The sequence below is a fragment of the Pectinophora gossypiella genome, unplaced genomic scaffold (genome assembly GCF_024362695.1).
Source record: "Pectinophora gossypiella unplaced genomic scaffold, ilPecGoss1.1 Pgos_47, whole genome shotgun sequence".
Taxonomy (NCBI): Eukaryota; Metazoa; Arthropoda; class Insecta; order Lepidoptera; family Gelechiidae; genus Pectinophora; species Pectinophora gossypiella.
Window position 1 is genome coordinate 151,760 of NW_026063257.1, and position 25,061 is coordinate 176,820.

The 25,061-nt window shown below is 42.6% G+C and overlaps 2 protein-coding genes across 3 annotated transcripts; both read left to right on the forward strand.

Moving 5' to 3' along the window:
- Window positions 1-896: 896 nt before the first annotated feature.
- On the forward strand, window positions 897-24,427 carry LOC126381358 (uncharacterized). Its single transcript, XM_050030852.1, has 3 exons — window positions 897-914; window positions 1,841-1,961; window positions 23,836-24,427. The coding sequence occupies exons 1-3, from the start codon at window positions 897-899 to the stop codon at window positions 24,216-24,218; spliced, it is 522 nt and encodes a 173-aa protein (XP_049886809.1). The 3' UTR covers window positions 24,219-24,427.
- LOC126381354 (uncharacterized) lies at window positions 7,919-14,191 on the forward strand. Of its 2 annotated transcripts, none has more exons than XM_050030847.1 (2): window positions 7,919-8,323; window positions 8,772-14,191. In XM_050030847.1, the coding sequence occupies exon 2, from the start codon at window positions 8,795-8,797 to the stop codon at window positions 10,112-10,114; it is 1,320 nt and encodes a 439-aa protein (XP_049886804.1). In that variant the 5' UTR covers window positions 7,919-8,323; window positions 8,772-8,794; the 3' UTR covers window positions 10,115-14,191. The 2 variants fall into 2 exon arrangements, with proteins under 2 accessions (XP_049886804.1, XP_049886805.1); XM_050030848.1 differs by having other exon boundaries at window positions 7,919-8,285.
- Window positions 24,428-25,061: the final 634 nt, after the last annotated feature.

The window sequence follows — 25,061 nt, forward strand, 5'->3', positions numbered from 1 at the left end:
AGCGCTTCCATCTGTTCGTTGTATTTCTGTTTAAGTAGTGGATCTTTATCTATCTTTTTTTCTGTAGACAGTAGGCGGTTGTACGCGTTGTTGTAGTTGTCGGGCATGGACGCGTTGTCTGTGTGCCACAGTAGCGACGTTACGTAACGACCGTCGTCGCGACGTGTAGTGCGTTCGGCGAGTATGTTGAGCGCACGCTGTTCGGGGTCGCTTTGTGGCCTTTTCTGTTCTATAGCGAGAGACTCGATGGCGAAGTACTGACGGAGCTGTTCGTCCATACTATCTTCGGGTGTGGGTGCGGTAATGTAGTTGATTCGATGTCCTATAGTGCGCGTGTGTGCGCCGTGTAGCACCCAGCCGAGAGGGGTGAGGGAGGCGAGCGGTTGATGCCGCGCCCCTCTTCTTGTTTCTGTGGCGAGGAGTAGCTCCCAGTTGTCCTGTCCTATTAGTATCTTCGGTGTCGCCTCGTAGACTAGTTATTGGGCGATGTCGGACAAGTGGTGGCACTCGGTGAGGTCGGCGTTTTCGATGCGTTGCGGTGAGAGCTGTAGGTTTTCTATCGTCCGGGCATGCGTGTCGAAGGTGTTAGTCGCCCCGTGTAACGTGAGTGTTACACGCTGTGATTTCCTGACTCCTATGTCGGTTGAGAGGGCTTCTATGCGTAGCGGGTCGCTCGGTCCCTTTATGCCGACTTGGTTGGTGATGTCGGCGTCGACTAGGGTGACTGTGGACCCGTCGTCGAGTAAGGCGAAGGTGTCGACATCGCCTTGTGGACCGGAGACTTTGACAGGGAGGATTTTTAAGAAGGTGTGAGTTCTTCTCGTCGTCCATGCCGTGCTGACTGTTTCTGTTTTCTCTTCGGGGACTTCTCTTTTCAGGAAATGTAGCATAGTGTAATGAGTGCGGTTGCACTGGTTGGTGTTGCATGCTCGGGCTTTGCACTCATGTTTGAGAGTGCGTCGAGTGAGGCATCGAAAACATAGTGACTTGTTTTTTGCCATTTCCCATCGTTTGTCTGTGTTCGCGTCGGTGAACTGTTGACATTTTACCGCCGTGTGTCCCGTCTTGTCGCATACGGGGTGTTTGCGCCTAGCATAAATTTCATAGCAAAGTCTCACAAGAACGTGTTGATTAATATTAGTTTAAGTAATATTTTTATATTTGAATTGTAAGGTAGATCATTCTTTTTTCACTTTTTCGTTCGGCTTTGTCTCGCACACACTATCTGTACGTCGTAATTTATATAATCCAAAATTATACCAAATCGAAGACATTATCGAGTTTCATTGAAGAAATTCCATTCTTGGGCTTAAACAAGAAGTTTTTGGCGACCGGACAACGACAACTAACAAAAGAAGACCTACTTACAAAATATTTCTACACACGAAATACAACGTGTCACATACCCATTACGCAGTTACTCGTTTCAAGAAATATCTAGAAGAAGAAGATTGGGTGTACTGGGTTAAGCAAAGACAGCGTGCATTCCTAGACAACGAGTCAGCTAAAGATCGTGCTGGATCATCGCGCAGTGTCGTCATTTCACCGAGTTAAGTGCCATTCCTTTGTTCTCTTCCATACCTTCTAAAATTACTTACTTATCTAAATCCATTCCTACTACCTAATTCCATTAACATTCATCTAAATTTATAATACGCCGTTTCCACTTGTTCAATTTCTATATTTTTCGTGTAAAGTATATTAGTAAAATACCTATCTACACTTTGATTTCTTTATAATTATTATATTTAAATATTATTCACGTTCAATCTCGAATAATTAACGTCACAATAGGATATTTCATATCGCAATTTCAAGTGGATTTGCCGAACAATTCCAGGAATTGCGTCGCATTCTTCTCAGCCTCGGTGCGCTTATCAGTGAAGTACCGTTATCGCCGGCATCAGCTGTGCGGTGCGGACTACGCGGCTGCCTACCCTGTGTGCCGCCGAAAGGGGAGCGTGAGACTATTTTGAATTTTATTCCTATTTTAACTAAACTCAAACTTTGTAGATTTTATTAAATTTTCGTCAAATAAGTGCATTATATATCTTGTAAACGATAACTAAATTACTTTTTTTCTGATTTATAGTACATTATTACATATTTTAAAATATAAATTCATTAAAATGTCATATGACGGTGGTGAAAAATCTACCCTCTCTTTAAAAGATATATTGGCACGACGCAGCTCCATCAAGGGACAAATAACGAAGTTTAAAAACTATATAGATAAAATAAAGAAGTCACTTGCGCTGTCTAACACGGAGCTAGCTGAATTATCTTTAAAACTTAATAAATTTGAAGGGTTATCTACAAAGTTTGATGATTTGCAAACTGAGATCGAGGTGTTAAATGCTCAAAATATACAAGTGGAGCTTGATGAACGTGAACGCATTGAACATGATATTATTCAAAATATAGCTATAGCTAAGACTTTAATACAAAAATACAACCAAGCAGTTGATGATGATCACAGTAAACGACGACCATCCATGTCCAATGCGGACAACGATCATCAAAAGGTGAGTTTCAAATTGCCACAGATTCAAGTTTCGAAATTTGACGGATCTTACTTCCGTTGGTTGGAATTTCGGGATACATTTTTAAGCCTAGTACACAACAATGGTAACATTGCAGACATTCATAAATTTCATTATTTATTATCGTATCTCGAAGGTGACGCGGCACGCATCATATCAAATCTTGAGGTTTCCTCGTCTAATTACAAGGAAGCTTGGAAACTGCTTCGCGAGCGGTATGATAATAAAAGAATACTTATTAGTCATCATTTAGATTCATTATTTAATATTCAAACGTTAACCCGTGAGTCTGATAGGTCTTTACGTTTCTTAGTCGACCATGTCACTAAAAATCTACGTGCGCTGTCTAGTCTCGGTCAACCTACAGGCCAGTGGGATTTATTAATCATCTACATCGAGGGTTGAAAGGCAAATGGGTTTAAGCGACATTTTGTGAACTTTACAGGAGAGCCATTTAAAGTTTTATTTTTTCGAAAAAAATTCATATAAAAAAAACTACTGGATCAAAAGTGTTCAAAATGCTAAGAATTATTTTAAATTAAACGTTGCACAATTCTGTATTTATTTGGTTCGAAAAACACATCAGTTATAGATTTTAGAAGTCGCTTAATACAAAATGCCTCAATTGAACTAAATTACAGTTGAAGGAAAAACGGTTGATATCCACTAGAGCCAAATATTGGCTAAAAGCAAAATGCTTTAAGAGACCTCTCACTTATTAGTTTGACTAAAGCTAAATGAGTTAAACGACTTCTTAAAAAAAGAAGACTAGAGGCAAATCAGCTTAACCTCCATAAAAGGTTATATGACAGGGAAGGAAAATATCTTAAGTGACCATCCGCTACTAATTTCAATTGTATGAAATCCAAATATTAGTAAGATCGGAAATAAAGTCGGTCCATAAGCCGTTTTTCCTGGGAGAGATTTTAGTCGGGCAAGGCATTTGTACCTTACAATATTAGGAAAAATCACGGCGGATATAATGAGTAAATCGATTTCATTAAGAAATAGGATCTAGAATATAACCATAAAGATTGTTACACATGCTTAATTCGACTTTTTAAGTATATGGTAAACCGCGTATGATGGCGGATGACAGATGACTGTCACCAACTGAATGCGGGCAATAAAAGAAACAAATAGCTTTGAAAAAGTCTTAATATGCTTATACTCTGTGCTGAGTTTAATCTCACTATCACAACCTGTTTCCGATTTACTGAAAAATTTAAGACCACGTGGCTGGATGCAAGTTCCAAGTACTGGCTCCTACTAGATGGTACGCGGTACTAGGACAGACTGCAGTGAAGTACTGATTGCTCTCATATTAAGAGGCGGCCAGGGGTGGATAGATCAGCGACTTCTTTGATCAAAATTTCTGTTACATTTGCGCCTAAGACCTCCACTTCGAGCTGGCCATAAGATACCTTCGAAGTTGACAAACAATAACAGAACTCGATCATGCTTTTAAAGCCGAGATACGTCGGACATCGCAGCAGACACATCTGTCGATGAGATAATATAGATGATAATAATAATAAATAGATGGTGTTCCTTTGCCGAGCATTTTTATAGCTGTGCTCTGCTCTACCGAAGTTATTGGTTGGTAAACCAGACCGCAAAACTAAGATTGGTGCGATGGTTCTAACGTGAAAATCAGCTCGTGGGGAACTACAGGCGGGCTTTTCTGTCACCATATGTCTCAAAAACAAATGCCAGGTGGAATAAGCTTGTGAAATTCAGCTCTATGCTGATTCCTATCAATTCAGTTCCAGTAGATCATGCTTTTAAAGCCGAGATACGTCGGACATCGCAGCAGACACATCTGTCGATGAGATAATATAGATGATAATAATAATAAATAGATGGTGTTCCTTTGCCGAGCATTTTTATAGCTGTGCTCTGCTTTACCGAAGTTATTGGTTGGTAAACCAGACCGCAAAACTAAGATTGGTGCGATGGTTCTAACGTGAAAATCAGCTCGTGGGGAACTACAGGCGGGCTTTTCTGTCACCGTATGTCTCAAAAACAAATGCCAGGTGGAATAAGCTTGTGAAATTCAGCTCTATGCTGATTCCTATCAATTCAGTTCCGGTAGATTTTCGACAGCTTCAAGACTGTTTTCGGCCACAAACTTTGAAGAGAGTTTAAATCTACAACAAGGAAAAGACCCAACGCCTCACTGATCAGAAAGACTTATTAGCAGCGCTTTGGACACATTTTAACGATGTCTTAAATCCCAATAGTAATACCAGTGACTTGTTTGTTACAACATATCGGTCGAGTTTGTTACAACAAGGTCGGGGGTTTCGCTTAAGATCTAGCGGCACCCCCGACCTTTGAAGAACTTCTTACCGCGCTAAGAAGGATGACAAATACCAACACATCAAAAATACCATCTGAACTGTATAATATGCCTACACATTAATAACTGGTTATACAAACTCATCCTGAAGATATGGGAGTCAGCTGCTGGAATGATTTTAGCCTTCTTCCTCTTTGCGAGTCGATGGCGATCGATATTAAATTTTAGCCTTAACGTTATTCTATCCCATGATGCAGAAAAGGTACTTCCGGAAACCCAATGATGATTTTGTCCGGACAGAGATATGGGGGTACGGTTTTGTTATTAAATAGATTCAGGCCAAAAGGCTTGAACAACATCGGCCTTTGTTATGTGCTGCGTGAGGCTTCACGCGGCTTGTGGATTGCTCTAAAGAAAACAGATTGTCCTGAAAAGTTATGACTTATCCTGATACGACAATATCATGACGACATGATGACGACAGTTTGATTTAGAAGTAACTTTTCAGAGCTATTCGTCGTTACCTACGGCGCGAAACAAGGCTATGTCATAACACATGGAGCCATGGTTCCTAGTCTATTTTCTTTATATATCGCTTCTGTATCACGCATAAGTGGGATACTCTGTGGAATTGTTATTTATAGCTTAATTGAAATTAAGGCTAAAATGAATAAGATTATTTTTGATCTCTCACGTCTCACATCTATGCGTCAGTTAACCAAACTTGCCGAGGAATGGCCGATTCAATTAAGTCACACACCAGAATATTTATAGTTTTGTGCAAAACCCTTTTAAAATAACCATCCAGAGGATGCTCCGGGGATGTAGCTTCTTCCAATGTTGCTTTAAAGGGCGCTGAGCTGGAGGAAATTTCAAAATTAAAATATTTGGTTTCTCAAATATGAAATGACTCCAAAGTCATCGGAGTTGCCAGCCCGGATAACAGGTGCGGTGGCAGCCTTTGGAAAACTTAAAATATTAGTGTACAAAGTCTCAGCGGCGTACTTGATACGTAACACTTTAAATGTCTAAGGTCCATCCTTCGCATAAAGCGGCAAGATGGTTTTCCAATAACAGAAGTATTACGTCGTTCTGGCATATTCGAAATAGAAGCTCTCATCATAAAACATCACCTACGATGGTGCGGTCACGTCATGCGAATGGATGACAGAAAGGTTTTCTATTTCGAGATGTCTAGAAGGAACTGTAAACAAGGTGGACAATACCTGCGGTACAAAGACGTACTCAAGCGCAACCATGTGGCTTTCAACATGCCAACTGATAGTTGGGATGAGTGTGTCTGAACCTGGAATAGCGCGTGATATAGTCCTCGAAAATCTTAGTCCAAGACGCCTAATACGGAAAACTCAACGGAAACCTTCCTACAATTACACGGTAAACTCGGCTGGCCAGCTTGATTGTATGCCATGTGACCAGATCTTCAATTCGAAGTTCGGTTCCGCTAGCCACGTCAAAGTCTACCACAACAACGACTTGGGATAGACACAAATAGAAGTCACCATCAACGGATACGGCTTGGGTGACATGATGACACGCACACTCCCGGTCTTCCCAATCGTAATTTTTAGCTGTGTGAATCGCCCAACCAGGACCTGCCCATACTTATTTTGATATGTTGAAGTGATGCGGGCACAAGGTTTCATACAAAATTGCGATGACTGAAATGTTAACATTATTTCTTTTTTGTTTTGGAAAAACGTTTTAAGTCCTTTCAAAAGAAAATGATAGTTGTTTTATACGACAAAAAATTTAAAAAAATGTAGCATAAATAGCTGAAGTCAAATTCTATGAATATTTTCGGTAAAGGCAAAACAGTTCAAGTGCCAATTTTACTTTTAAACTGTCGAAGGCAAAACGGTTGAAGCGACAATATTTATAAAATCTGGATTATAGCAAAATGATTTAAGCGCCAAATCTATTTTCGTTTCGTCTAAGGACAAATGATTTAACCGACTTATCTATAACAAAACACTGTCAGGGAAAACGCTTTAACAGACTTCGAATCATGAAAATGAAAAGACATAACAGCTTATGTGACCGACTCATATCCCGGAATACGACTGATATGCCACCCGCCCAGAATTTTGTGCATTTTTTTGTCGGTTAAAACACGGGTTTTTAAAAATGTACCCAAAGTGCTAATTGGTTGAAGCGCCAAAAAGTAGCTTCGATTGATCTGAAACCAAGATCAGTCGACGCGGAAAAAATCGCTGATTCCGAATATTATATATAAGTCAATTTCGCCCAAAATGTCGCTTAAACCCATTTGCCTTTCAACCCTCGATATGTTGTCAGCTAAATTGGATAATCGTACCATCGTGAAGTGGGAAGAATATCGTAACACCTTAAACGATGTTCCAAGCTTGGAACAATTTAAGAAATTTTTGATTTATCGTGCTGATGTTTTAGAATCACTTAATCGTAACAAATTTGTTAACAACAATAACAATGCTCCCAAACAACAGTTTAATCCGCGTCCCTTGCAACCAACAAGCAAATTCCAATCGAATCAAAATAATATTTATAATAAACCAAGTCAATTTCAAAATACTAAAACTTTTGCTACTACAACCCAACCACAACAATATCAATCAAAGTCGTTTCTATGTGTAGTATGTAACGGAAATCATAGAATATATGATTGTCCCACATTCAAATTAAAATCCATACCAGACAAGATGTCATGCGTATCACAGTATAAACTATGTGTGAACTGTCTTCGGCAAGGAAATCCTGTTAGTGAGTGTCACATGGGCCCTTGCCGTCAATGTAATCAGAGACACAACACTCTTTTGCATAATCCAAAGGTTTCAGTAAATTGCAATATTGATGAAAATCAAAATGAAGCCGTCGTAGCGTTTTCACAACAAAGATCAAATCATGTGGTTTTGTCTACCGCCATGATAAATGTTTGCAACCCGCTAAATAATAAGGCAGAAAGGGTTCGAGCACTCTTGGATAGCGGTAGCCAATCTTCCTTCATAACAAAATCTCTGCAACAAAAATTGATGTTAAAATGCAATCCAATAGATACATTAAATGTAATTGGAATTGGTAACAACTGTTGAAGCGCCTGTCGTCGTATGCGGAGCAAATCATTGTTTTAATGAGTAGCTATTACTTTTCCTGCAGGCGCTTTCTTCCTGAGTTTTAGGGCGTGGTTCAACCCCCCTCACAATAAATAAGTCATCAGAACGTGCAAGTTGTATTTATTTTTTTTGAAAACCTTCTGGAATACCTATAGCGCTAAATCCATTTCAAATCAAGTTAATTCACAACATGGTCCTTCGAAGCTGGATGTTGAGTGGATATCATCAGCAATAGGAATTTGGAGTTTGGAACAGTTTGGAGGTTATGACGATTGAGGCAATTATATGGTGTTAAGTCAAGATTATTTAATAACCCAGCACTCTAATCAGGTATTATCTAAATGTGAAATTACTCATTTGTATATCAGGTTAGTAAAGTGCATTTAAACCTTTTACTAGTACTATTATTGTTATTGCGCATTGTGAATGATATTTTGTTCTCAAATGTTGAAAAATTGTAGTCAAATCGGTATAGTTAGCTTAGCTACATGATTTCAATTCATTTTTAGAGATATATAATAATTATTTCATTAGTCGTTCACGTTATTTATTTTGCGTAGGTACATTATAAATGTAAAAGTGTTTTTTCGTGGCAAAGTCACCAAATAATTTCATAAACTTATTGTATTAGTAATTTTCAATTGTCATTTACTGTGTTACTTGCACGTTTATTATTGTTATTACACTTATTATATAAGATTAATATTTCAAAGTAGGTCCGAATGTGTTAGATATTTGTTCCCCATTTGTAATTGGTACTGTATACATTCTTTATTTGCCCATTCTAAGGTAATTAACATTGTAATTACATTCCAGGTTGACGTTGTTCGACTCCCAGAATGGCCGGGGATGAGGTGGTAAAGGATTTAGTGAAAAAGAGAGGCAGTTTTAAGGGACGATTGACTGGTTTCATTAACTTCTGCACAGAGTTATCTAAGAAAGAATTAACTAGTTCTGACGCGAGGGAATTGCAGTTGCGTTTAAGTAAACTTCAGTCTTTGTATGACCAATATGACGAGGTGCAGTTGCAGATAGAATGTTTAGTGTTAGAACCTGAGCCTCAATATACCGCACGTACTGAGTTTGACGCGCAGTACTACCGTGCTTTAGCCGACGCCGAGGAAATGTTGTCTACATTTAATAAGGCTAATGAGCCGCCGGCACCTGCGGGTAGTGATAAGAGCACTCATACAAGTAACCGTAATCAGCTCGTCAAGTTGCCTACAATACAGTTGCCAAAATTCAATGGTGTTTATGAGAGTTGGTTGGAGTTTCGTGACACTTTCACTAGTCTTGTTCACTCAAATGACGACATTGACGCAATAAATAAATTCCACTATTTACGCGCATGTTTAGAAGGCTCTGCTGCCGTGGTAATTAATTCCATTGAGTTCTCGGCTAGTAATTACTCAGTGGCATGGAAACTGTTGTGCGAAAGATTCGACAATAAACGTCTGCTAATTCATAATCACGTCGCAGCGTTATTCAACATTGAAAATGTCAAAGAGTCTTCTGCTCATTTAAAACGCTTAATTGACCAACTTAATAAAAATATTCGGGCTTTAAAGTCCTTAGGTGAGGCTGTTGAGCACTGGGACACCTTATTAATTTACATTGTGACTCAAAAGTTGGACCTCAAAACCTTTAGAGAATGGGAAGAGTACAAGGGCCGCTTAGAAGAGGATGACCCTATCACATTCAAAAAGTTCATTAAGTTCATACGTAATCGCGCGGACTTGATTGAGACGTTAGAGATGTCACGCAGTGGTCCCGCAAGTACCTGCAACAAGTCCAATCCTAAACTGAAGTCTATGGTCGGTGTGCAAAACACTTCTAATGCGCAATTGTCATCTAAGGTTTGTCCTAAATGCAAGGGTAATCATACTTTAACTGATTGTTCTTCCTTTTTGGCCTTAAGCAACGAAGAACGGCTGAAGTTAGTCCCCACTTTCAAAATATGTTACAACTGTTTGACAGCCGGTCATTTTGCAAATCGTTGTAGGAAACAAGGGTGTAAAATCTGCAAACGTCGTCACAATACATTGTTGCATACAACTGAATATAAATCGATTGCAAATGCACATAATGAGAATGTTCACTTACCTTATAATGAGCCTTCCACTTCCAAGTCGCACACCATCGTCTGGAAATTGTACTAGTGAGAATATGGTCCTGTCTGCAAACGCCACTTTAACTTCTTCGGGTAATACAAATCAAAACGATGTTTTATTATCAACCGCTCTAATTAAATTGTGCGACAATGATAATCACGAACACGTGGTTCGCGCCGTACTCGATAGCGGTAGCACGTCGTCCCTGATCACTGAGCAACTTTGCCGGCAGTTAAATTTAAGAACCAGTCAGATTGATAGGTCGATTCTGGGCATAAACAACGTGACCTCACACGTAGGTAAAACTTGTCAGGTTAATATGAAGTCATTGGATGACAATTTTGTGGCTGACATCAATTGTTTTGTTTTACCGTCAATTACAAACTGTGTACCCAGTCGTGAGGTCGACATAAGTGATCTTAAAATACCTTCAGACATTTGCTTAGCCGATCCAACATTTTATAAGCCCGCTGATGTGCATATGTTGATTGGGGCCGATCTCTTCTGGGATCTGTTAGGATCGCAGAAAATAAAGTTAGGCGATAAAAAACCTGTTCTCTGCGAAACCAAGTTGGGTTGGATTATATCAGGTCCTGTTTCTAGCTGTCATGCTACATTATTGTCGAATGATATTCGCTGTAATCTGCTTAAAACGACGCACAGCCCTGGTAGCGCTGATAATTGTGGCATCGATTTGACTCGATTTTGGCAGCTGGAGGAAATTGATTCCAAGTCAAATCATTTTTCACCCAGTGAAAAATTATGTGAGGACCATTTTATTAAAACGACTACCCGTCTCGATGATGGTCGTTTCTGTGTCCGTATCCCATTGAAACAAAATCCTGATGTTTTAGGGAAATCATTTGACCGAGCCGTCCAATGTTTATATTCTCTGGAGCGTAGACTGAAAAGCAAACCTGATTTGAGTAAAATGTATTACGACTTCATGGCAAAGTACCAATCGTTAGGTCATATGTCTGAGTGTCAGCAACCTGATTCGAACTGCAATGCCTATTTTATACCCCATCACGGAGTCTTACGCGAAAGCAGTACAACCACTAAGCTCAGAGTGGTGTACAACGCAAGTTGTCCTACAACGTCCGGGGTTTCCATGAATGACATCCAAATGGTTGGACCTACGGTTCAGGACGACCTCCTGTCTATACTGATTCGTTTTAGACAGCATAAATATATATTATCGGCAGATGTCGAAAAAATGTATAGACAGATTGTCGTCCATCCGTCTGATAGGTATTTGCAACAGGTCCTCTGGCGCGATAATACGTGTCAACCTGTCAAGATCTTTCAACTCAATACCGTGACCTACGGCACGGCTAGTGCCCCTTATCTTGCCACACGATGCTTGCGGCAGGTCGGGCTCGATTGCAAGGATGATAGGATCGCTGAAATCATCAAGCACGACTTTTATGTCGATGACCTGCTTACCGGTGCTGACGAACTGAATGAGGCCCTTAATATACGCACAGAGATTACTAACGCATTTGCCCAGGTAGGTATGTTATTAAGAAAATGGAAATCTAACGAATCTCAGTTAGTGCCCGATAGTGAAACCGCACTCCTCGATTTAAATATAGGAACTCATGAGCCTAGCAAGCTGTTAGGTCTTGGTTGGCACGCAGATTCGGATGAACTTTGCTTCCCGATTGGTTTTTGTTTACCAAATGGAAATAGTAAGCGTGACGTGTTGTCAGTTATTGCACAGATCTTCGATCCATTAGGTTTATTAGCTCCAAGTGTGATCGTTATGAAAATGTTGTTACAGAGATTATGGTTAGAGAAGGTCTCATGGGATGAACCCTTATCTCAAAGCATCCGCAATCTTTGGGATGAAGTTTTAAAGACATTACCATTATTGAACACCATTCGGATTCCTCGTGTAATTGTTTGTAACATGTATAAGTTGTTACAACTACACATTTTTACTGACGCGTCAGAGCGTGCATATGGTGCGTGTGCGTATGTTCGCACTACTAATAGGGATGGTCAAGTTTTGGTTCGCTTGTTAATGGCTAAAAGTCGTGTAGCCCCAATCAAAGCCACGACTATTCCGAGGCTTGAGTTGTGTGGTGCTCTCGTGGGTACTCAATTGTTTGAGAAGATAAGTAGTTCACTTCGGGCTACAATTGATGAAGTTTTTTTTTGGACTGATTCTACCATCGTATTGGGTTGGTTGCGTATGTTACCTTCTAAACTTCAGCCGTTCGTACGCAATCGCGTTGCTGAAATTTTAGATAAGGCAGGCAGCTGCACTTGGCTTCACGTCCCAACTGATAAGAACCCTGCTGACCTAATATCGCGCGGTATGAATATTAGTGCCATGCTTAATTCGGAGTTCTGGTGGACAGGTCCCGATTTTTTAAAACAAGAACCCATTCAATTACCTTCTCAGCCCACACATTCTGGGAAATTACCGGAGACTAAACTTGAAACTACATTGAACGTTACTGTTACTGATAACAATAATGAATTAATTGACTTTTCGCGTTTTTCTAATTACTCACGGCTTGTACGTACCGTAGCTTACGTTCTGCGGTTTATTAACCGCTGCAGAAAGCAGTCATTGTCGGCCGATTATTTGAGTAGTGAGGAGTTACAAAATGCACTGAATTTGATCATCGTGAAGTGTCAAGACGAATCCTTTCCAGAATATAAACTTCTATTAAATAATAAAGATTTACCGAAAAAGAGTCCGTTACTAAAATTTAATGTTTATCTGGATGAGAATAAAATCATGCGTGTTGGCGGTCGTCTTGACAATTCCGATTTTTCTTTTAGTAAAAAGCATCCTATCTTATTACAGTCCACTCATTATGTTACAAGACTAGTTTTTGAATCTGAACACAAACGGTTGATGCATGCTGGTCCCCAATTGCTACTGGCATCTATCCGAGAAACTTATTGGCCCATAGGGGGCCGTAATTTGGCTAGGGCTTGCTACTATAAATGCGTGTTATGCAGTCGTATGAAGGGTAAGGTTATTAACCCCTTGATGGGAAACTTACCACGGCAGCGTCTTTCTGGATCATTTCCATTTGAGAACGTCGGCGTCGATTACGCGGGTCCCATTATGTGCGCTAGTCGTCAAGGTCGTGGATGTAGATTGGTGAAGGTGTATATTGCGGTATTTATCTGTTTTTCCACTAAAGCTATACATCTAGAGTTAGTGGGCAACTTGACGAGCAATCATTTCTTACTGGTATTACGTCGATTCATATCGCGCAGAGGAAAACCTGTTAATCTCTATTCAGATAACGGTACTTCGTTTGTTGGTGCATACAAAGACATTTCCAATTTTTTGAAGACTAACTGCAATTCTTTAGGTGAAAGTCTATCCAATGATGGCATTACGTTCCATTTTATCCCATCTTATACCCCTCACTTTGGAGGCCTCTGGGAGGCGGGCGTGAAGTCAACCAAGTACCACTTAGTAAGAGTGTTGGGAAATTGTCACTTAACGTATGAGGAGCTTAACACCACACTGACGCAAATCGAAGCCATTTTGAATTCACGGCCTCTGACTCCATTATCTTCCAATCCTGCAGACTGCACTCCTTTGACGCCGGGACACTTTTTAATCGGAAGACCGCTGACTTGTTTGCCTCAACCGGATCACCAGGACCGACCCACTCACTCTCTGTCACGTTTTGAACGCATCGAGCAGATTCGCCACCAATTTTGGAACCGGTGGAGTAAAGAATATATTGCCGAGTTGCAGCATCGAGTAAAGTGGCGATCGTGTAAGAACGAGTTGAAATTGGATTCTCTGGTTGTGGTGAAAGACGACCAGCTACCGCCGCTTAAATGGAGGTTGGGCAGAATCGTCGCAGTTCATCCGGGTCCCGATGGCATCGTCCGCGTGGCTGACATTCGAACGACGACTGGAATTATTCGGAGAGCATTCAGTAAGCTTTGCCCGCTGCCTGTTTCTTCAGAAGCTTGTTGAAAACGCTGTTTTCAACGCCGGGGGGCATGTTGAAGCGCCTGTCGTCGTATGCGGAGCAAATCATTGTTTTAATGAGTAGCTATTACTTTTCCTGCAGGCGCTTTCTTCCTGAGTTTTAGGGCGTGGTTCAACCCCCCTCACAATAAATAAGTCATCAGAACGTGCAAGTTGTATTTATTTTTTTTGAAAACCTTCTGGAATACCTATAGCGCTAAATCCATTTCAAATCAAGTTAATTCACAACAACAACTGTTGTACTAAAGTCATGGAAAGTTGTGTTACTCAATTTCAATCCCTGCAAAATACTTACAATGTCACATTATCTTGCTATGTTCTTGAGGATCTGACAGGAGATCTACCAAAGGCTCCAATAGATACGCAGAACTTGAATATACCCGAAAGTATAATATTAGCCGATCCTAAATTCAATGAACCTGCTCCGATTGAAGTGTTAATTGGAGCAGATATATTTTGGGATATCCTGGGTAGTGAAAAACGCTCCCTAGGGCCCAACAACCCTAAATTGCAAAATTCAAAGCTTGGCTGGATAATTGCCGGTCCTATAATTTCTAAATATACAAATAATCATAACATTCATTGCAATCATACCACTATTTCAAAACCCGGTATTGACCAAATGCTTACTAAATTCTGGGAGCTTGAAGATCTTCCACAAAAGAAGATATTGAGTTCCAACGACATGTTATGCGAAAAACACTTTCTAAATAATACCATTCGCCTAAGCGATGGCAGGTTTTGTGTGAAGTTGCCCCTAAAGGACTCGCCTGACTGCCTTGGTAATTCTTACATACAAGCTAAAAAACGACTGCTAAATATGGAAAAACGATTTCGCAAAAATCCACAATTAAAATCACAATATTCAGAATTTATTCGTGAATATGCAGACTTGGGACATCTGTCTGAGTCTCCTGTTCCTATTCCAAATACATCATATTTTTTATGCCATCATGCCGTTTTTAAAGATGATAGCGAGTCTACTAAAATCAGAGTAGTATTTGATGGGTCGGCTCCCACTACGTCTGGCTATTCTGTCAATGACATCTTAATGAAAGGCCCTAATATGCAAGACTCTCTCTTTTCCATTCTGCTCAGGGCACGTCAATACAAATACATATTGACCGGTGACATAGCTAAAATGTACCGTCAAGTTGCAGTCGACGAAAGTAACCGTGACCTGCAGTTGATTTTATGGAGAGACGATGAGTCGCAGCCTATCAAGACTCTGCGACTGAGTACTGTCACTTACGGTACCGCAAGTGCCAGTTACCTGAGCACGAGATGTCTTTGGCAGGTGGGGGAGGAGTGTGATGACGAACTGATCAAAACCATAATCCAGAAGGATTTTTACGTTGACGATCTAATAACCGGTTCTGATGATGCAAATGAACTCCAGTACATTCAAAATTCAATTTCTAATGCTCTAAATTCCGCTTGTTTCCCTCTGCGAAAATACAAAACTAATTTACCTACACTTTTTCAAAACTCAGACATTAATACAAAGGAAAAACTCACTCTCAGTGAGTCATCAAATACTCTAGTACTAGGGTGGGATCCATCGAATGATAAATTTCATTTTCCTGTCAAAATAGCTGTCCTTCAAAATGACGAAATCACTAAAAGGTCTATAATGTCACATTCATTTCGTATATTCGATCCTCTCGGTTTATTGAGCCCCTGCATAATTCAGTCAAAAATATTGCTACAAAAGATATGGATGAAAGGTATTGATTGGGACCAGGCTGTACCTGAAGACATAAAGGCAAAATGGCATGAAATTGCTAGTAATTTTCCCTTGCTTTCAGAACTTCAAATTCCTCGTAGAGTTGTATGCGATTCATCAAAATCAATAGAGCTTCATTCCTTCAGTGATGCCTCACAGTCAGCCTACGGAGCCTGTATTTATATGCGATCATTGAATGAGAATGACGAGGTAACAGTAAGATTACTTTGCGCGAAATCAAAGGTCGCGCCTCTAAAACCCAATACCATACCTCGTCTAGAGCTTTGCGCAGCTCTACTAGCAGCAAAACTATGCGAAACTGTTATCGACTCTATCAGGTACACTCCTACAAGCATCGTACATTGGTGTGATTCTAACATCGTACTATGTTGGATTAAAGGTGATCCTAGTAAACTAAAAACATTTGTAGCTAACCGAATAGGTGAAATAATAGAAATGACTGATAGGGCATCCTGGCGTTATGTCCCAACTGATGCAAATCCTGCTGATTTGATTTCGAGAGGTGCTAATGCTTCTCAGCTTTGTAATAATGCATTATGGTGGACAGGTCCTGCCTACCTCCGTTGTAGCGAAGATAGGTGGCCTTTACTAAATAAAACAGAAAATATCGATTTACCGGAAATAAAGGCTAATACTGTTATAACCACACCTGAAGCAAAATTTGACTTTACTAAATATTCCAAATTTTCTAAACTACAAAGAATATTTGCTTATATTTTACGATTTTTACATAATTCTAAATCAGTAAATTATAACAACAAGCTTACTGGAATCTTAACTGTGGACGAATTGAACAATTCATTTCACTTTATTTGTCGTGTATCACAAAAACAATCTTTTATTTCAGACTACAGAAAAATGCAGGAAAACAAGCAATTAGAATCAAAATGTAAACTATTATGCTTGTCGCCATTCATGGATACTAATACCAATCTAATTAGAGTCGGTGGAAGGATAGGTACTTCTAATTATCCATTCAATAAGCGACATCCTATTCTACTGGATTCTTCTCACCACATATCTAAGCTCTACTTTGAACGCGAACACATACGGAATCTTCATGCCGGCCCACAATTATTATTATCCATTATTCGAGAATCAGTATGGCCTATCAACGGTAGAAAGTTAGCACGACGTATTGTCAAAAATTGTGTCACCTGTACACGTGTTCGCGGCCAAACTTTATATCCTAAAATGGGAAATTTACCTGCCTATCGTGTTTCCGTTGACTACCCTTTTAAATCGGTAGGTGTTGACTACGCGGGCCCCTTCTTTATTCTAAATCGTAAGGGGCGCGGAGCAAAATTATTGAAATGCTATTTATGTTTGTTTGTTTGTCTGCGTTTCAAATGCGTTCATTTAGAGGCTGTCAGCGACCTTACCAACGAAGCCTATATTATGACGCTACGTAGATTTGTTGCCCGTCGAGGAAAACCAACGGAGATATATTCCGACAACGGCCGAAACTTCGTTGCCGCTGCTAAAGACATTACTAAATTCCTAAATGATAATCAACAATCTTTATCTGAGTTTGCATCGGAGGAAGGAATAAAATTTAATTTTATACCAGCTTATGCCCCTTATTTCGGTGGCATATGGGAAGCCGGAGTAAAATCGGCTAAATACCACATTAAACGTGTTATGGGAAATTCTAGCGTGGGGTAGCACAGATGGAATTGAAAATCGGGTTTAGTTCGCCACACTAGTTTTTTATTTTATATTAGTGAACACTGTAACAGCTTTTGCAACAGAACAGAGAGTAACTTAAACTACGGGGCGCAGCGGCGCAGCGCGTGCGCGGACGGTTCGCTCGGGCGGCGCGCAAACGGTCTATCGCGTATGAAGCTCGGCGGCAAACTGAGTGAGTGCGAGTGAGCGAGAGTCAACGAGCGCGCTCGCGCATGCTACTCGCGCAGGCGCGCGGGGGGAACGACGGCGCGGCCCGACCGAGCCGTTCTATACGTTCTATTATTATTAATATTTTTACCTCCCGCTACAACCTCCCCCTCCAAATCACCGGATCGACCCGATGGTGACTTGGCCGGACGACCCTTTTTACGGGGGTGTTCTATGAGGGTAGCAGTCCCCACATAAGGGGTAAGGGCACTAGCATGATACTTCCCTCTGATGGTACCTTGCTTATCCTTAAGCAGAAACGAGGTTGGGCTGACAATCTCAGATATCTCGTACGGTCCCTCGCGACGCGGGGCAAATTTACTACTAAAACCCTTAGCGGCATTACTAAGCCGGTGAGACTCAACGAGGACGAGGTCTCCCACCTGGTAGGAAGAAATCGGGCGGCGATTCTTATCAGCGACCTCCTTTCTACGATCCTGTTGCTCTTCGGTTCTCCATTTGACTTCCTGGAGGGTCTCGGTGAATTTTAGCAGATATGGAGTTATCTGAGGAACGAAATTCTCGCGTTCAACAACCCCTCTGAGGTCAGTAACTACATCCATTGGTGAGCGCAATTCACGGGCAAACGTTAAAAATGCAGCAGTCCTCCCAGTACCTTCATTGTACGAGCTATTAAGGGCAAACCGAACGGCGGGCAATGCTTCAGGCCAATTCCGATGTACAGGCCCCACAAGCATAGCAAGCATTTGCTTCATGTCGCGGTTCTTGCGCTCGGACGGGTTAGCTTCCGGATGGTAAGCAGGAATGAGGCTCTGCTTAACGTCGAATACATACATCAATTTCTGCATTACAGCAGAGACAAACTGTGAGCCGTTATCAGAAATTACACGGCGAGGAAACCCATATCTGAGGAATACTTCCTCCAACAACACTTTAGCGCAGGCTTCAGCTGTAGCGTCAACTAAGGGGAACACTTCCACCCATCTACTTGCAGTGTCCACGATGAGGAAGATCCATCTCTCTCCGTTGCTTCCTTCGGGAAGAGGTCCAAATAGATCCATCGCAAGGACTTCCATACGCTGATGAGCTACGGGCGTCTGCAACAACCCCGCAGGCTTCATGTTGCTGGGTTTGTAGGTTTGACACAGGTCACATGACTTGATATACTTGGCAACATATTGTCGCATGTTTCTAAAATAGTATCTCTCCTTCATCTTCTTCAGGGTTCGTTCCAGGCCAAGGTGTCCAGCGGTAGGTGCATCATGCAGCATCTTCATGACCTCTTCACGCATGGACTCGGGAACTACCAGCTGCGGTTCTTCAGAATCTCCGTCCAGATCTATACGGTAAAGTACGCCTAAGGTCATATAATATCCGCGATCAGTCCAGCGGTCCGATGCATCGGCCGTCTGACCTTCAAAGTCATTAATAATTTTCTTTATTTCAGGATCTTCGAGCTGCGCACTACGGATCTCTTCGGGACGACGATGTGGTAAGTCTATACTTACAGGGCAAACATCGCATGAGGAACTGGCAACAACATCCTTTTCTGGTAAGGCATCACCGCACACGGGCCTACTCATCGTGTCGGCAATGACATTCGCCCTCCCTGGGGTATACTCTATTTCCAGGTTAAAGGCCTGAATCTTCATGGCCCAACGGGCTAATCGACCGCTGGGAGTCTTCAGCGATAACAACCACTTCAGTGGTTGGTGGTCAGTCGCAACGCGCACTTGCGCGCCTTCAAGGTAACCCCTAAACTTCTCAAGGGCCCATACAACTGCAAGAGCCTCACGCTCGGTGGTATGGTAGTTACGTTCAGCTGGCGTTAAAAGTCTGCTCGCATATTCGATCGGCCGTTCCTCCTTCGGATCATCTCCCTGAAGGAGAACAGCACCCAGGGCGTATGCACTGGCGTCAGTACGCAGGATGAATGGCTTCTCAAAATCAGGCTGCTGCAGAATGGGGCTAGTCGCAAGACGACGCTTCAGCTCTTCAAACGCGAATTGCTGATCGTCAGCCCATCGCCAGGTTCGATTCTTTTTGGTAAGATCGGTGAGTGGACGCGCTACTTCCGAAAACTGTGGTATAAATTTCCTGAACCACGCACAGGTTTGTAAAAACGTTCTCATTTGTTTCAGATTCTTTGGCGGCTCCATATTTAGTACAGCTTCAACCTTCGCGGGATCTGGCTCGACGCCACGACAGGTAAGTACATGTCCAAGATATACAACTCTATCTCTTCCAAAAACACACTTCTTTCGATTTGCTCGGAGACCAAATAATCGAAGTCTGTCAAAGACCTGTTGTAAGTCACGTACGTGAGTTTCAATATCAGGCGAGACTATAAGGAGATCATCTAAGTATGCAACTACGCATACATCCTTCAGGCCGGCACGAAATCGATCAATTAAGCGTTGAAATGTCGCCGGGGAATTCTTAAGACCAAACGGCATTCGCTTAAATTGGTAAGTCCCGAACGGTGTGGTAAAAGCCGTCTTATGGCGATCCTCTGGCGCCACTTCTATCTGCCAATAACCTGCTTTGAGATCAATGGTGGACATGATGCTGTTGGCTTTCGTTGACTGTATCAAATCGTCGATCAAGGGGAGCGGGTACTGGTCGGATCGCGTCACGCGGTTTAGCTTCCGGTAATCTACAGAAAAGCGGACTTCCCCATCCTTCTTAGGGACTAAAACAACGGGAGAAGCCCAATCCGATTCTGCATCCTCGATGACGTCTTCGTCCAACATTTTGTCCAATTCCAGGCGGATGATTTCCTTCTTAGAGGGCGTGACTCGATACGGCGGTCCCGCTACTGGTGCGGCGTCACCGGTGTCAATGCGATGAGTGGCAAACTTGGTGGGTGCTCCCCCTAGCTTGAAGATATCTTCATTTTCTTGCAGGAGAGTCGTGAGCTTGATCCGAGCGTCTAAATCAAGGTGGGCGCCCTCGTCCTCACGAAGTTCCACAGTCGATAGATGAACTAAATCAGTCTTGCCCTCAAAACACATTGGTTCCGGTTGAGAATTTCTCAAATACCAAACATTACGATCAAAGTCAAGTATCATGCCCGTACCCTCAATGAAATCCATACCTAGCAATGAGTTAGTAGCATGTGGTAACATTAGGAAACAAACCTCAGTCACTACATTACTACAAGTAACATTAACACGTGCTACATTAACTTCTTCTATACAACTTCGCCCATCGGCGTATCTAAGTTCAGTTACAAATTTATCAAAAGTTTGACCACAATTTACAAGATGGTTATACAGACTCTTACTACCAATAGATTGTTTTGCACCAGTGTCCACAATTGCACTACCCACTAAACCACAAACCGAAATGTTCACAACGGGACGGTCCCGTGGAACCATAAGATCACTCACTCCTATAGCCGACACTGAGTTGAATGTAGACGACACAGCAGGAACTACTTTGCTCTGCTCTTTGCATTTAGGGCAATTGGATCTTATCACGCCGAGTGCTCCGCAGCCAAAACAACTGACTGGACGAGGATCAGGAGCAACTTCCTTCTTAATCTCTACTTTATTCTTCAACTTTTGACATTCTTCCCTTGTATGTCCGTAGCATTTGCAATATATGCATTTCGGACGGGACTGTGTCGGGATAGCACGTGCAGTAGTGACGGCAGGTGTAGCAGTAGTGGGGGTAACAGCGGTTACCCGATTGTGTCCGGTCACTGGTCGACTCTCGTCTAACATATCTTCTACGCTTCTGGCATGCTGTAGTAGCTCGGCAAATGATGAGAAGGAGCTACGTGACACCCTCTCGCGTATTCTGCGATGTAACAATCCATATGTCATATCCAATTGTACTGGATTTTCTGGTAGAGTGTCAGGTGGTAATTGAGCTATCAGAGCTCTCACTCGGCAAACAAATATATCTGTTGATTCTTCTGCTTGCTCTTTCTTGAAGATCTGTCGGTAGATCTTATGTGGAGGCATGCGCGGACCGAAGGTTACTCGTAGCAGTTGAACAGCATCAACCCAGGACTCTGTAGAATGCTTGACTCCCCGCCACCAGGAAGCAGCAAAGTCGGTCAGCAACATAGGCAAGCCTCGCAGTGCAACAGTATCATCAACTCCCAAACATTGCTTATACATCTCCACGGCGTCTATGAACGCGTTTATGTCGCCGGCACCATTGAAACGTGACGTGCAGTTCGCAAAATTAGAGGTTTGCGGACCAGGCGGCAAGGGTGAAGGTGCAGGTGATGATTGCGTGCACATGGACAGCAGTCGGCTGAATTGTTCGTCTGTCATCAGTACTGAAGATGGTGATGGGAAGACCTGGCTTGCATGCGTGGGTTCCAGCACACCACGAGGAGAAGCAGCGGCAGGTGCACCATAAGGAGAAGGGGCGATTGGCCTCGGCACAGTAGGCGCAGAGGTGCCTGGCGCCATGAAGCTCACGCCGGGCGACTCGTCATCAGCGAGCAGCGTGACATCGACGTGCGACGCGCCCTCGGCAGGCAGCGTGACATCAATGGGAGACGTGGCGTAGACGGGCATCGTGGCATCTGCTGGCGGCGTACGACTGACGGGCGGCGTGCGAACGACGGGCAGCGTGCGTTCGACGGGCGGCGTGCGATCGACGGGCGGCGTGCGATCGACGGGCGGCGCTAAATCGTTACCACTTCTAGTTAAAACCATTTTAACACTTTAGTTCGTTTTAATTTACTTTAAGTACTTTCACTTTAGTTTGTAGTATATAGCAGTCAATATAACAGATAAAATAACAGTTCCGCGTATAGTTCAAATGTTCATTAGCACTGTGTGAAAAATAGGTAAGGGGTACTTCCCTAAGTCCAAGCAGGTTGCGGGCATGCGCGGCTGGCGCAGCGGTATAGCAGCTCTGCATCAATCGTGCCAGCGCAAGGGCATGCGCAGGGCACGCACGGTGTACTCGTACGTATGGCAAATACGAGCAACTGAAACATCGACCCTCCACGGTCGACAGCAACTCGTCTCATACGAAACAAAACGAGACACACTAACGTATTTCACTTTACGTATGCACTGTTAGTACCTAACTGAAGTATTTTCCAGTCAACACTAAGTTTTCACACTATAATAACTATAAAACTGATTTACAACAGTTAATAAACAAAAGTTTTTCACGAAAGAGTTCGATAACGCGATTGACAATTTGACATTGACAGTTCGAATGGCGGTAAAAAGTGGCACTTAGAAAATGGAATCGCCCGATTTTCAAAAACGACCACGCCCACTTGTGGACAACGCGCAATGATAAAATACTTATTTAAAACTGTCCGCAAAAGATATTTAACACAACTATCCGTAAAATATAGTCAATCTGAGTCTAAAAACACTTATAAGAAGTATTCGAACACGTGAAAATCGCAATTACAAAGTCTAGAACATGAATGTTCGAGAAAAAACTAGAAAATAAACGAAACATAAAACGATAGACACACAGTCCTAATATTCGTCAGCTAGTTACGACACTCAATAAAGTCTAGATCTAGGTAATAATTTACAGTTCACACGTAGTAGGTATGTACTTAGATTTGGTCACTCGGGCGGGAGTCTTCGAGACTCAAAAGGCACACACAGTAACACGATCGCGACTTCTTCTAGAAGATAAAACGATGCTTAAGCACATGAAAGTCACTCCGAACGTACGCAAAGTCCATCACAATATCCAGCTTCACGTTGGGACGCCATCTTCTAGCGTGGGGTAGCACAGATGGAATTGAAAATCGGGTTTAGTTCGCCACACTAGTTTTTTATTTTATATTAGTGAACACTGTAACAGCTTTTGCAACAGAACAGAGAGTAACTTAAACTACGGGGCGCAGCGGCGCAGCGCGTGCGCGGACGGTTCGCTCGGGCGGCGCGAAAACGGTCTATCGCGTATGAAGCTCGGCGGCAAACTGAGTGAGTGCGAGTGAGCGAGAGTCAACGAGCGCGCTCGCGCATGCTACTCGCGCAGGCGCGCGGGGGGAACGACGGCGCGGCCCGACCGAGCCGTTCTATACGTTCTATTATTATTAATATTTTTACCTCCCGCTACAAAATACCCATTTAACCTTTGAAGAACTATGTACATTATTGGCACAAGTGGAGGCAATTCTAAACAGCCGTCCATTGTGTCCTATGTCATCATCCCCTAACGACTTCCTTTTCCTCTCCCCAGGGCACTTCATCATAGGAAGACCGCTGAATGCGTTACCAGCTCCCAGCCTAGAGGAAAGCAAGGAAAACAATTTGCAAAGATACGCTCGCCTTGAACAAATAAGGCAAGTTTTCTGGCGGAGATGGCAGAGGGAGTATATATCTGAATTACAGTCACGCACAAAATGGAGGGCTGATACTACAAGACTAAATGTTGGAGACCTGGTGCTGCTGCATAAAGACAATGTGCCACCACTAAATTGGCGCCTTGGACGAGTATCTAGACTCTTCCCCGGACCAGACGGCATCTCTAGAGTCGCAGACATCAACACTATGAGAGGCAGCGTGCGTCGCCCACTGTTCCGCCTGTGTCCCCTGCCCACTGCTGGTGAAATTCAAGCTTGAAAGTCTACGCCTTTCAACGGGGGGAAGATATGTTTGCGCCTAGCATAAATTTCATAGCAAAGTCTCACAAGAACGTGTTGATTAATATTATTTTAAGTAATATTTTTATATTTGAATTGTAAGGTAGATCATTCTTTTTTCACTTTTTCGTTCGGCTTTGTCTCGCACACACTATCTGTACGTCGTAATTTATATAATCCAAAATTATACCAAATCGAAGACATTATCGAGTTTCATTGAAGAAATTCCATTCTTGGGCTTAAACACGGGGCACGCTGTCTTATCCTTTTCCTGTGTGGAGTAAGTACGCTGTTGTGTCTGTTTTCGAATTTGGACGGCGCCGGGTGCTGTTCGCTGTGTCTGTGATGAGACTGTGTCGCGTTCTGGTTGCGCGTAAGGTCCACAGCCTTCAGCCTCGCGTTCGAGGAACCTTGCGAGTTTCAGTAGGTCGGCGTCACCTTCTGGTTGCTCAGCCGCGAAGTCGTACCATCTATAGCGTATTTTCGGTGTCAGTTTGTCTATAGTGAGCTTAGTTATCTCGGGGTTATACAGGTACTGTTGTTTTCGGAGGGCGCGTAGCGTGGCCACGATGTTGTTCACCCTCGTCGCAAATACGCATACTTCTTTGGCTGAGTCGCTGAGGCGCGGCAGAGCTCGGAGGCGGTCGAGCTCAGTGTGAGCTATAGCGTCGGGGCGGCCGAATCGAAGCTGTAGTGTCTTCATTACGTCGGTGGGGTTTGCGTTGTACATGAGAAGACTTTCGACCGTTTCTTTCGCCATTCCCTTCAGACTCTTCCGCAGGCGTACTAAGTTCTCCTGGTCGGAGTAGGATAGAGCTGTCGC

Bases quoted from the DNA above. Each gene is read 5' to 3' on its own strand.
- LOC126381358 (XM_050030852.1), top strand. The intron at 1,962-23,835 runs GTGAGACTATTT...TCCTCTCCCCAG, and splicing joins TGTGCCGCCGAAAGGGGAGC to GGCACTTCATCATAGGAAGA.
- LOC126381354 (XM_050030847.1), top strand. From the start codon at position 8,795: ATGGCCGGGGATGAGGTGGTAAAGGATTTAGTGAAAAAGAGAGGCAGT.